Below are 14,413 nucleotides of genomic sequence, written 5' to 3'. Positions count from 1 at the left end.
CTAGGCAGACTGAGCTGATAGAACGAGCCTTCCCTTGTAATGTAATCGCCCATCTCATGTTCTAAGGTATATGTAGGATGGGAATTAGGATCTGCCCTTATTTCCTCCAACACCTTCGTTAAACTCTCATCCTTCTCGACCTCCTCCACGATTTCCTGAAATTCAGACCAATATGGTCTGGATATCATCTGTAGTGCTTTGTCTCCTTCCTTCCATTCTCCCCCTTTTCTGGATAGCCCATCAACCCACGATTTGATGCCCCTGTCGCGTATTATATTTCAAACTAATACCCAAGTAGCTTAGCTAGCCAATTTTGCTGGTTTGGGTAGTAATGCGCTATTCCCGTAAATACCTTAAGTTTCTTTGATTAGTATAAACAACAAACTTCTGACCCAATAATTGCTCCTCGTTCACTCTCGATGCTTGCGCCACCAGGATTTCAAACTCTTGGATGTACTCTTTGACGCTCCCCTTTTGTCACACGGAGGCCAGTTTCTCAAAAACGGTGCCCCGATTCAGTCCGCCAAACCTCTGCGCCAGAGCGTCATTGAACATCTTCCAAGTCGGATGCCTAGTCTTCTTCCGCCAAAAGCGGAACCAGTAGCTAGCGCCTCCCTCCATACAGATATAAACAAGCTTCATCTTCTCCTTCTCCATCACGTTTTGGGGATCGAAGAATTTCTCCGCCTTTGCGATCCAGCCCATGGAATCCGCACCTTCAAATGTAGGTAGTTCAACACGCTTCATCCAACTGTGTTGCACTTCTCCTCTGTCCTCTTCCGATTCATCCTTTGAGCTCTTCAGCGATCGTGATTAGCGTTCGGCATTGACGGAATCACGACTTCCTTCGGAGCTAGGATCCTGGTTCCGAGAGCGCGGCCAAACGCTTGGAGTTCGTGAGTTACTGCTTGCATCTCCGCCTTCAATTCTTCCACTATCGACTCAATCGCCATCACTCGTCCCTCCATTCTTCTTCTCGCACACTCTCTCTTCACCCTTCGAAAGAGATCTGACAGGTCGAACGAAATCTGTTAGGTTCCTTTATTTAGGAAACCAAAACAAATCACTCTCTTCTCACCACAACACTCAAAACAGCAGAAGATAAATGTATGTGTATGTATTTTATTGATTCTGTATTGTATAGAAAGAAAAATACAAGTATGTGTCCCCAAGGAAGCCTCCCTTCCCCCCCTGGAAAATATGTCTAGTCTATGTCCAAAAGAAAATATTTGATAATCCTCTTCTGAGCCTATTCTGTTTTTATTTATATTCTCTCTCTCAACTAAAAAACTAACATCTTTTCCCACCTTTAATTTCCTCCTCTTTTATTCCTTCTCACGTATACCTTTAACTTCCTAACACATCCAAATGCAAGCTGGAATAGTCAAGTCTTTGATATATTATCTTTATCTTATTTTTATCTTTTATCTTTAGTTAGTTTGTTATTATTTCTTATTTGTACTTTGGATTTAGTTCATATTTTTTGTACTATAAATAGATGACCATATGTGTATATTAACACAAGGGAGATTATTCCCAATATATAGTTTTCACTATATTCAACATGGTATGTAGAGCCAGGTCCTTTTAAGGAAAAAAAAATTTCTGTTGCCTCTGCCACTACACGTGCCGTTGCCGACAGTGGTGTTGTCTACCGCTACCAGTACTAGAGTTTAAGTTTTGATTGACGATCACATTGCGTTTGACCCTTCCATAGATGCTTTTTCTCCCGTGGCAGAGATGACTTTTGTTAGTTTATTTATAGCCATGGTGGCTCTTAAACAATGACCTCTTTATCCACTAGATGTCAACAATGCATTCCTCAACGACGATTTGTGAGAAGAGATTTAGATGGAATAACCTCCCAGATTTGTTGTTTCGGAGAGTCTTTTGGGTTGGTATTTCGTCTTCTATGTTGTCTAAACAAATTATTAACAATTTGGTGTCACTCAAGTGTAAAAGTATATTTTTCACTAAGTCTTTATTGATTATATTAATAACAAGCTTGGTACATACGATTTGTATGCACTAGCTTGAGGGAGAGTGTTTGATAGGAACCCAGAATTGAAAAGAAACAAAAGAGTAATATTCTTTATTGTATAGACTGTATAGAACACAAAGAATAGGAGAGCACTCTCTCCTCTGAGGGTTTCCCCTTCAGAAATAGCCAAAGCTCAATCTACAAGATTATCCAAAAGTGTCTGACACAAGACCTCCCTGCCTTCTTATAAAGGCCCCACCAACCAACTAACCAACTAACAACTAATTCCTAATCTATTTCCTTTTATTATGCAGACATTATATCTTGTCCTCAAGGTTGGAACCGTGAAACTTGATCTCTTGGGTCATCTTCATCAACGTGTTATCATACGAAGGGAATCCACGGGCTACTGCTTGCAAGTTTAGATCTAGAGCCTTGGTTGGTGGTTGATATGAGAGTGGTTTTTGCATACCAAATTCTGAACCCATTAATTTGTAATCCCAAAATTCCAATGTCATTAATTGTTGCATCCCCTTCCTCCATCATACTATATTTTTCTGTTACGAATCTCCCTTCCGTTTTGGTTTTTTCTTCCCTACAGAGAGTGTGATTCTTCATTGCTGACCTTTCTCCCACAATTAGAGCACTTTGTGAATCTCTAATCACGTTTCTTTAGATCCTGTTGTGGCAACCAATTCTGAATGTTAGATTGCAGCCCTGCAAAGAAAAATTCTTGCAATTGATCTTCTGGTGTTTTACTTGCTTGTGATCATGCAATGACTGTAAGGGTTCCTTGGTTAAGTTTCGTATTCTAAAAGCAAGTGCACGATGCATATCCTTAAGGGGGCTTAAAGTGAAACAAACAATCTTTGTTTGATACCAAGGTCATGAAGTGTATAGGGTTTATGACGCTTGTTGAGAATAGCTCTGCCATGCGAGTGAGACCAACTAGATAGTTATGCTCTGTGACCTGAACTGGGACAAAATTACTTTTAATGCAAGGTATAGGCAATTGGCTGAGAGGTAAGTCACATGTTTTATGAAAGACTTCAGCAAAAGTCTTCTTTTGCATCATGGAACCCCCTGCCACATTTCATGTTATATTTTTATTATGTGTTTTGTTGTAATTTGAGATAATATCTTTAGAATCTTCCTAATTAGAGGAAATAGATACATAATCTTTTATTTTATTTTATTTTTCCTAGTTTTCCCAGTTTCCCTATTTCCCTTTTTAGGAGAACTAGATTTTTTCAAATCGAGGGTATGAGAATGTATTTTTTATGATTGAGAATAATAAAATAAGTCTTATTTTCAACTTGGTGTCAGAGCTCCTGATTTGGGGCTTGATTCCGCTGCACCAAGTCGCACCGCCGCTGCTGTCCGACCAACCCCGCTGTCGCCGTCGCCGGTTGGGGTCGTTGATAGGGCAGAAAGGTGCGCCCAACACCGGCGATCACAATGCCGGAAGTCACTCCGTGAGAGGAGCCGCCATAGTCGCCGGCGCTTGTAACCCATGCGCCTACCTCTGGCGAGACCCACTCACCGCCGCCGCCACAGACAGGGTCGCCGGAGCCCCCTGAGTCTATTCCTAGGGTTGGTGACGACTCATTTTGGCTGTATTTGAGTAGATATGAGTTTTAAGTTTTGCTTCTATTTTCTCGGTGTGACCCACTCACCGTCGACGCCACTGAAGAGTCGCCGGAGCCTCCTGAGTCTGTTTTTAGGGTTGGTGATGACCCGTTTGGCCTTTATTTGAGTAGATATGAGTTTGAAGATTTTTGCTCTTTTTTTTCTTCGGTACGGGATGTCTGAAAAAAAAAGTATTCCTTTGGGGGTACCTAATGACCTACCAAATATAGGAAGTACCTCTTGGTTGGATGGTCAGAATTACTTACAATGGAGCCAATTTATTCTAAGGATTCTCAAGGGTTGTTCAAAACTTGATCAAATAGATGGAGGAGGACCAGGACCAGACGATCCTCATTTTTCAATTTAGGACAAGGAAGATTCATTAATTATTACTTGGATGTGGCAATCCATGATTCCTGAGATAAGGAAAAATTACATATTTCATTCTTCTGCAATAGTAATATGGGATGATTTACAGAGTACTTTTTAATTAAAAAAGGATCTTGCTGCTTACTATGACATCAAGAACAGGATATTTAATACAAAACAGGGCTCCCTTTCCGTATCAGAATATCACGAAATCCTGAATGGTCTTTGGATGGAACTCGATCAAATCCAAACAATAAAGATGTGTAAAACAGATGCTGCCGCTCTTGCTGAATTCATTGAAGGGGAAAAAATCTTTAAATTTCTCCTGGGCCTGAATCATGAGTACGACCGAATCCGGGTTCAAATTTTTGGAAGAGAAAAATTACCACCCCTGTCAGAACTTTTTTTTTATGTTAAGAGGAGAAGAAACTCGGAGAACTGTCATGCTTCATGGAGGGATTCCAACACAGGCTCTGCCATGGCAATTGGAAAGGGAGTCTACAAGGGAACAAATGCTGGAGGAAAGACGTTTGAAAGAGGTACTCATGGGGATTATTGTTTATACTGTAAAAGATCTGGACATACCATGGAAACATGCTTCAAACTCCATGGAAGAAAGAATGATCTCTAGCGCATGGGAAACAACAATGGGCCTACTCAAAGATGGGTAAATCATACTACCTTAGAACGGGAAGCCACCAATCAATCTAGTCCTTCCCAGTCTAATCCACAACCACCACCAGATCTTGATATGAAAGCTTATAAGGAGAAAATTGAGCGCTTGGAAGCAATAGTTGAATCAATGAGTAAGCCCTTTGGATCATGTACTCTGTCCATAAAAGGTAAGATTTGTCTCAATACTGTTGGTCATGTGTCTCAAGGTATTTGGATCCTTGATTCGGGTGCAACTGATCATGTGACACCTTTTACTGGGTATTTCAACTCATATGGAAAAAGCAATAAAGAAGAACTTATTACAGTTGCAAATGGTCAAGGTATACCTGTATGCTGCCATTGATGCCATAGAAATTCCTACCTCAATCCAGGAGGCCATGAAACTTGAACATTGGAATCAAGCCATGAAAGAAGAGATGAATGCATTAGAAAGAAATTCAACTTGGGAGATTGTTGATAAGCCAAGAGACAAGAAGGCAGTAGGGTGTAGATGGATATTCACAGTGAAACATAAGGCAAATGGGACAATAGAAAGGTATAAAGCTAGATTGGTGGCAAAAGGATATACCCAAATATATGGGATTGATTATGAGGAGACATTTGCCCCAGTGGCAAAGATGAATACAGTTCGAGTTATTCTCGCTTTGGCTGCCCATTTTGGATGAGACTTACACCATATGGATGTGAAGAATGCCTTTCTTCATGGAAATCTAGATGAGGAAGTGTACATGGAGATTCCCCAGGTTTTGAAGTGAAAAAAGAAAGAAAAAGGGTATGGCTCCTGAAGAAAGCATTGTATGGTCTTAAGCAATCCCCTAGAGCATGGTTTGGAAGATTTACAAAAGCAATGGTTTCCTTGGGATACAATCAAAGCCAAGGAGATCATACTTTATTCATAAAGCACTCTTCTACAGGTAAACTCACTCTTTTGCTTGTCTATGTGGATGATATGATTATTGCAGGAGATGATGAAACATAAAATTTGGCAGCTCAATTTGAAATGAAAGACCTAGAAAAACTCAAATATTTTCTTGGAATAGAGGTTGCCTACTCTAAGAACGGAATTTTCATCTCCCAAAGGAAATATGAACTTGATCTCCTCAAAGAAACAGGAAAGCTGGGATGTAGAACCTCACAGAATTGGAAGTCAAGAAAGTGCTCCTGTAGAGAAAGCCCAATATCAGAGATTGGTGGGAAAATTGATTTATCTATCACACACAAGACCAGGCATTGCTTATGCAGTTAGTGTAGTGAGTCAATTTATGCATGATCCAAGAGAGAGACACATGCAAGCAGTTGACAAAATTCTCCAATACTTGAAGTCAAGTCCAGGAAAGGGGCTATTATTCTAAAGGGAAGACACATTGATTATGAAGATATATACTGATGCTGACTATGCTGGTTCTATTACTGACAGAAAATCTACTTCTTGGTATTGTGTATTTCTTGGAGATAGTCTGGTAACATGGAGAAGCAAAAAGCAAGATAGAGTATCCCGTTCTAGTGCAGAAGCTGAATTTCGAGCCCTGGCTCAAGGAATGTGTGAAGGACTCTGGATGAAAATCATTTTGGATGGTCTTAAAGTCAAAGTGGAGCACCCGATGCAACTACACTGTGACAATAAGTCTGCTATGAGCATAGCCCATAATCCAGTACAGCATGATATAACCAAACACATTGAAATTGACAGACATTTAATCAAAGATAATCTTGACATAGGCTTTGTGATTACAACTCATGTTCCTACATAGCTTCAAATAGCAGATATTTTTACAAAAGGGCTTCCTCCGGGTAGATTTCAAGATCTTGTAGGCAAGTTGGGAATGATTGATATTCATTTACCAACTTGAGGGGGAGTATAGTAATTTGAGATAATATCTTTAGAATCTTCCTAATTAGAGGAAATAGATACATAATCTTTTATTTTATTTTATTTTTCCTATTTCCCTTTTTAGGAGAACTAGATTATTACAAATAGAGGGTATGAGAATGTATTTTTTATGATTGAGAATAATAAAATAAGTCTTATTTTCAACTTGTTTATCTCGGATACTCTTAATATATACTGTAGACACCTTTTGTGGCTTGGTAACAGCTCCTCTGATACGTTTTCTAACATTTATTGGTATTCATAATAACCATGGATGTCTGACAAGTATAGCCAGAAGGTAATGCATGTTTTTCTGCTGATTAAGTTTACAGGATTTAAGATCAAAGGACTGGTATCAAATCAATCAATCATAGTTTGGTGTAGGTCAAACCTCATCTAGCCCTTTTTCCAAGTTTTTGATTTGATTAATGGAGTAGTGATAGGGCCATGATTAAGAAGTCTAAAAGAGGACACGAACAAGTGGGCAGGGGAAGGAAAATTAGATCTAGGAGAACAGTGAAAGATTTAAGCTTGTATATTATTCATTTCAGTATTGATTCTTATATTCCTTGGTAATACACTGTTTGTTTTTGCTTATTGAAGATGATGTTTTGCAAATGTATGTGTATGGGTAAACTACAGGCCTTTTTCACTTAATTTACTGTTCCCATAATGTGCAGTCTGAACCCCAAGATATGTTACATATGAGGAAAAGCCTTTTAAGAGCAACTTTGTGCCATCTTAATTGGAAGGTTTGGTTCCGTAAAATTGTTATGAGCAAAATATTTTAATCTTCACTGTGTGTTAAGGAAAACACGTGTAAACAAATTTAATGGCCAAACCCATTACATGTGGGAGGAAGGCATCATGCACCATTGCTTTACTTGCATTTATTTGTTCCTTATTATGCAGGGTTGTTCTATGTTGAATGAGCAGATGACTTTTCTCATTCCTAGTGCTATATATGCACTTTGTATAGGTTTTGTTCCTTTTACACAATGCTTTAAAGAAGTTCCTTTGGCTCACAATTATTTTGATGTCACTGATGCTCAAGATGATTCTCATAAGGTATACCCTAGCTACATCTTCCTGTACTAATATTTATTTATTAGTTTTGATTAAACTGTCACTAAAAGCTTAATCATAATGTTAACTGTAGTTTGAAGACCCTAAATACCAATGTGTTCTTGATTTTTTGGATTGCTCTGTGGAAGTTCTCGCAGAAATTGAAAAGATGTCCAAAGTTGAGGTTTGGTGCCCTCACATAAAGAAGCTTGTCTTTGTTAAAATTTGTGATTTTTGGCTTACAAAATTTCAATTTCAGGCCACCCAAGTGAAAATATGTCCACCTTTTCGGGTTTCACGGGAAATAAGTGATAAGCTATTGCATGAAATGGAGACCTCTATTCTTGGAGCTTTGGTGGAAGAGGAGATTAACAAGAGGCATCTGCCTGATACTTTATTGATATGTTCTCTCCTGTCTAACCTACTTTATGGTTGTTTTTTCACAAGGTTTGTCACATTTGGGTCATTATTTTTCTATTTTGTCTGCATTTGGTAACAAAGAACTGGTGTTTGTGCTTGCTAATTTGATCAAGTAGAACTGTAAAAATATATCTCCTTAAATAAAGGAAATAAATATCCAGACATAAAGCCTGTAAATTTGGAGCAAATCTGCCAAATAAACTCCTAATCACAATCCCTTACTTTTAGGGATTTCTTATAAACAAATCTATATCTATTATCAAATCAATCTATATTTATTGTACAGTAAATGTGCAATATTTACACCCATATTTTAATAGGTATTGAAGTTGGTAATTAATATGAATGTGAGTGAACTTTCAATAGGTATTGAAGTTGGTAATTAGTGTGAATGTGAGTGAACTTTCTGCGGGAAGGTTTGGGTTTGCTGCTACATAATACTTGAATGAAATGCAATTGGAAGTCTTATTTTAGTTTATTATTATAAATTTGATATTAAATTTACTTCTAGCTTGTAGGAGGAGAAATGATACCATACTTTTAGCTTCACTAATATCTTCTAATGCTCATGGAAGTAGAGATTTCCTTTCCTGAAAATCAGAGAAAAAAATCATAAAACTAAGAAGCCCAGTACAATTCAGGTTCAAAGAGATTTTTATTGTATTTAGAAGAGAGTCAAAGTTCTTCTACAGTGAGACAATAACTAGATGCCAAAGCCCTCAGAGAAACAAATGTCCTCCCATCTTGTTGGAGATGTTACATAAATCCATTCATGTCTCTTTATCTAGTAAACCAAGCTTTTGGGATTGTTGGTCATACATGGTTTCAGAGCCTCTATGATCAAATGATATATTGGTAGTAATGTTGTAGTTAGAGAATATATCTTTAGAATCCTTCCTAATTAGAGAAAATAGATGTATAATCTTCTATTTTATTTTGTTTCTCTAGTTTCCCTATTTTCCTTTTTAGGAGAATTAGTTTGTTACAAATAGAGGATATGAGAATGTATTTTTTATGATTTAGAATAATAAAAATCAGTCCTATTTTCTACTTGGTATGAGAGCTCCCGATCTTGGAGCTCCATTCCGTTGCACAATCGCACTATCGCCGCTGTTCACCACTGCTGCTGTTGTCGTTGCTGGTTGGGGTCTTGATAGGACAGAAAGGTGCGCCCAACACCAGTGACCACAACGTGGGAAGTCGCTCCGGGAGAGAAGCCGCCACGCGCCGCCACCATCGTCGACGCGTGTAGCCCACGCACTCACCTCTGATGAGACCCGTTGCTACCGCCGCCACAGACAGAGTTGCTGGAGCCTCCTGAGTCTTTTCCTAGGGTCGGTGACAACCCGTTTGGCCTATATTTGAGTAGATCTGAGTTTTAAGTTCTACTCCTTTTTTTTCGGTGTGATCCACACATCGTCGTCGGCTCGGGAAAGGTCACCGGAGCCCCCTGGTTGTGTTCTATGGAATGTCTGAAGTAAAAATTATTCCTTTGGGTCCTAATGACCTTCCAAATATTGGGACTACCTGTCGGTTGGATGGTCGTTATTTCTTACAATGGAGCCAATTTATTCGAAGGATTCTCAAGGGTCGTTCAAGACTTGATCACATAGATGGAGGAGGACCAAAACCAGACTATTTTTCTATTTGGGACAATGAAGATTCATTAATTATGACTTGAATGTAGCAATCCATGATTCCTCAGATAAGTAGAAATTATATGTTTCATTCTTCTGCAAAAGAAATATGGGATGATTTACAGAGTACTTTTTCATTAAAACCACCACTAGATCTTGATATGAAAGCTTATGAGGAGGAACTTGAGCATTTGAAAGCAATGGTTGAATGAATGAGTAAGCCCTCTGGATCATGTACTCTGTCCATAAAAGGTAAGATTTGTCTCAATACTGTTGGTCATGTGTCTCAAGGTATTTGGATCCTTGATTCCAGTGCAACTGATCATATGACACCTTTTAGTGTGTCCTTCGACTCATATGGTAAAAGAAATAAAGAACAACCTATATGCGGCTCTGGGAATATAATTTTGGACTCATCTATTGTATTGAAGGATGTTTTACATATTCCTTAATTAGCTACTAGTCTTATCTCTGTGCAAAAACTCACAAAAGGATTTAAATTGTTCAGTAACATTTTTTCCAACTTATTGTGTTTTTCAGAACGTTGCCACAGGAAAGATGATTTTAACTGCTAAGGAGCAGAGTGGGTTGTATGTTTTAGAGTTTGATGACCAAAGCAACACACAAATCATGAGTCAACAAGCTACATTTGAGACGTGGACAAAATCTCAAATATGGTTACATCATCAAAGGCTTGGGCATCCTTCATTTATTCTTATCAAGTCCTTGTTTTCCCATTTGTTTACCAAGGAGTCTGTTGAGTCTTTTAATTGTGATATTTGTCAATTGTCAAAACACCATCGTGCATCTCATCCTATTAGTAATAAAAAGAGTATTTCTTCATTTGATTTAATTCATTCTGATGTTTGGGGTCCTGTCATAGATTCTATTTCTGGAGCCAAATGGTTCGTTATCTTTATTGACGATTGTACCCGTGTTACATGGACATACCTTATGAAAAATAAATCCGAAGTTTTTCAAATTTTTGTTAATTTTTTCCGCCTTGTCCAAACTCAATTTGGAAAAAATATCAAAAGAATTAGGTCTGATAGTGGTACTGAATATGTGAATCATGAATTTCTCAATTTTGTCTCATAATGGTATTGTTCATGAACTAACCTGTGTTAATACCCCTCAACAAAATGGGGTTGCTGAAAGAAAGAATCGTCATCTTCTTGAAGTAACTAGAGCTCTTCTTTTTCAAATGTCTATTCCAAAAAATTACTGGGGAGAAGCTGTGTTAACTGCCACATATCTCATCAATAGGTTACCCACTCGTTTGTTAAATGGCATTAGTCCTATAGAGCCTCTATTGTCTTTTGTTCCTTCTTCTTCCCTAATAACGAGTCTACCTTGTCGAGTCTCTGGATGTGTTGTTTTTGTTCACTCTCATCATCCTAACCGGGGTAAATTAGATCCCAGAGCTCTTAAATGTGTCTTTATTGGGTATCCTTCTAATAAAAAAGGGTACAAATGTTATCATCCTTAGAGTCGTCGCATCTTTATCACCATGGATGTCACCTTTCATGAAACAAAATCCTTTTATGTCAGTCCACCACTTCAGGGGGAGAAAGCACTTGAAGTGGATGAAGTCTCCTTCTTGTCATTACCGTGTTTGTCTTTACAGGATGCCCAAGACCTGAGCAATGAAGCTACCATAGTCCACAATGAGGAAGAAGAGGAAGACAAATTTTTTGGCAAAAAATATGAAAGAAGAGAACAACCCACTTTGACTCACGAGCAAGAAAAATTGTCTACTCCGGAGGTGAGGATCCCTGAAGATATCAATGAGGAGGAGGTAAGTATTACTGAGGATTTACCCATTGCATTGAGAAAGGACAAAAGATCATGTGCTAAATATGCTATTTCATAGTATGTTTGCACTAACAATCTCTCTGATAAGCACAGAAGTTTTATTGCTGCCATTGATGGCACAAAAATTCCTACCTCAATCCAGGAGGCCATGAAACTTGAACATTGGAATCAAGCCATGAAAGAAGAGATGAATGCATTAGGAAGAAATTCAACTTGGGAGATTGTTGATAAGCCAAGAGACAAGAAGGCAGTAGGGTGTAGATGGATATTCACAGTGAAACATAAGGCAAATGGGACAATAGAAAGATATAAAGCTAGATTGGTGGCAAAAGGATATACCCAAACGTATGGGATTGACTATGCGGACACATTTGTCCCAGTGGCAAAGATGAATATAGTTCGAGTTATTCTCGCTTTGGCTGCTCATTTTGGATGGGACATACACCAGCTGGATGTGAAGAATGCCTTTCTTCATGGAAATCTAGAAGAGGAAGTGTACATGGAGATTCCCCAGGCGTTGACGTGAAAAACTAAAGAATCAAGGTACGCCTCCTGAAGAAAACATTGTATGAGCTTAAGCAATCTCCTAGAGCATGGTTTGAAAGATTTACAAAAGCAATCGTTTCCTTGGGATACAGACAAAGCAAAGGAGAGCACACTCTATTCATAAAGCACTCTTCTACAGGTCAACTCACTTTATTGCTTGTCTATGTGGATAATATGATTATTGTAGGAGATGATGAAATAGGAAAATTGGCATTAAAAGATAAATTACTCAATCAATGAAATGCACCAAATATAAATCAATAAAAGACCCAACAAAACAGTAAGGAATGACTCAAAAGAGAAAAGGCACAAAAAGTAGCCAAAACTACCAAAAACGAACTTGAAAAAATGCTAACGACAACATCCTTGCAGCTTTGACCTTTGCGGAGGGTTTTACATATAACATTCTACACAGAACTCCAAATGAAGTGATTATTTTTTTGTTGGAAACTAGACTCAAAGGGCTTTCATTTGATTAATTTTATGTATTTTTTGGACAACTGAGCTAGATGCAATTTAAGTTTGAAAATCGTCACAGTTTGCTGCCAGAACAAATGATAGATGAAAAAAAAAACACACAACAAGACAAGTATGGAAATAACATCAATGACATGGAAGAATAAAGGATAGATAAGCACCAAAAGACTTAGCTGTTGAAGAACCAAAGCTCTTGATACCAAAAGATGGCAATGCTCTAACTAGGACAAGCCAAATCTAGAAGCAAATCAAGGCGTAAGTTCATGGATGAAGTTTGCGGAATTTGGTGGTGGTGAAAGGTGTTGATAGCTCATGGTTTTGGTGAGTTGTATGGTGAGGGAAGATATGTTTAAGGGTTCTCTAAGAGAGGTTGGGCGAACTCTTGGAGGAAGGTGGCTAGAGGAGGCCACTTGGGTTGCTCTAGCCTAGGGTGACCTTAAAAGAGTAGTATGGCACAAAAATGGCAGCATAACTTTACTCTAAATCAAAGGTGATTACATGATGGAGAGCAGCTCTATTTATAGGCTAAGGTGTCTCAAAATGGGCTAAAACTTTAACCTAAAAGAGCCACCTTGGTTGTCTTGGAGAGCAAGGAGAAATCCTCTTCAATAGGAGGGAGACAAGTGGCAAAAATCCTCTCAAATGAGAGAGTGACATGTGGCCACTATCTATGGAAAAACTCTCCATTCCTAGAGTGACATATGGCCACTAACTAGGAGGAAAACTCTCCAGTGGGAAGCTTCCACATGTCTAGGACGAAATTCTTCTCCCTTATTCTCCAAGCTTATCCAAAATGTTGACCCCTTGGTCAACACACCTATTTTGGAGGTCCAAGCATAGTCAACTTTGGGCCTTGACCCTTTGTTGACTTTTTTAGTCAAAATCCTATTCTACTTGGCCCAAAATACAAGGCCCAATTGAAGTCCTACACTACTAGGCCCATAATACAAAGCCCAAATAAAATCTAGACTGCTTGGTCCAAAATACAAAGCCCAAATAAAATCTAGACTACATGGCTCAAAATACAAGGCCCAAAATTATTCTTACTCTACTAAATTTTCTGATGACTTAAGATGGCCCAAGAGAAAGAGTCTAGGCCCATCTTCCATAGATGCCTCCAACTCTTCATGAATGTGCTAGGTCTTGGTAAGGGGTATGCCATCACATTGACTATGAAGATATATACTGATGCTGACTTTGTAGGTTCTATTACTGACAGAAAATCTACTTCTGGGTATTGTGTGTTTCTTGGAGATAGTCTGGTAACATGGAGAAGTAAAAAGCAAGATAGAGTATCCCGTTCTAGTGCAGAAGCTGAATTTCGAGCTCTTGCTCAAGGAATGTGTGAAGGACTGTGAATGAAAATCATTTTGGATGATCTTAAAGTCAAAGTGGATAACCCGGTGCAACTACACTGTGACAATAAGTCTGCCATGAGCATAGCCCATAATCTAGTACAACATGATAGAACCAAACACATTGAGATTGACAAACCTTTCATCAAAGATAATCTTGACAGAGGCTTTGTGATTACAACTCATGTTCCTACGGAACTTCGAATAGCAGATATTTTTACAAAAGGGCTTCCTCCGGGTAGATTTCAAGATCTTGTAGGCAAGTTGGAAATGATTGATATTCATTTACCAACTTGAGGGAAAGTGTTGTAATTAGAGAAGATATCTTTAGAATCTTCCTAATTAGGGAAAATAGATGTAATATCTTCTATTTTATTTTGTTTCCCTATTTCCCTTTTTAGGAGAATTAGATTGTTACAAATAGATGGTATGAAATTGTATTTTTTATGATTTAGAATAATAAAAATCAATCCTATTTTGTACTAGTAACTAGTTGAAGAGGATAAAAAGAAAAAGATAGAGGACATCCTGTTTGGATGGTGTACAAAAAAGGGCAAAAATAGGGAAATAGTCA

At 38.3% G+C, this 14,413-nt stretch overlaps 1 protein-coding gene across 4 annotated transcripts in view; it reads left to right on the top strand.

Moving 5' to 3' along the window:
• Window positions 1–14,413, top strand: part of ATM (Serine/Threonine-kinase ATM-like protein) — an 83,977-nt gene that overhangs the window by 22,239 nt on the left and 47,325 nt on the right. For 3 of the 4 annotated variants that reach the window (XM_088106227.1, XM_088106229.1, XM_088106230.1), the window contains 4 exons: window positions 7,205–7,276; window positions 7,437–7,592; window positions 7,684–7,773; window positions 7,849–8,036. In XM_088106227.1, coding sequence (XP_087962353.1) covers window positions 7,205–7,276; window positions 7,437–7,592; window positions 7,684–7,773; window positions 7,849–8,036 — 506 coding nt within the window. The remainder of the gene's footprint in view (window positions 1–7,204; window positions 7,277–7,436; window positions 7,593–7,683; window positions 7,774–7,848; window positions 8,037–14,413) is intronic. The other variant, XM_088106228.1, reaches the window with a different exon arrangement.

The sequence above is a fragment of the Vigna umbellata genome, chromosome 2, assembly GCF_029865625.1.
Source record: "Vigna umbellata cultivar VRB3 chromosome 2, Vumbellata_1.0, whole genome shotgun sequence".
Lineage (NCBI taxonomy): Eukaryota > Viridiplantae > Streptophyta > Magnoliopsida > Fabales > Fabaceae > Vigna > Vigna umbellata.
The sequence above is the reverse complement of the archived record's forward strand: the minus strand, read 5'-3'. Positions and strand labels throughout refer to the sequence as shown.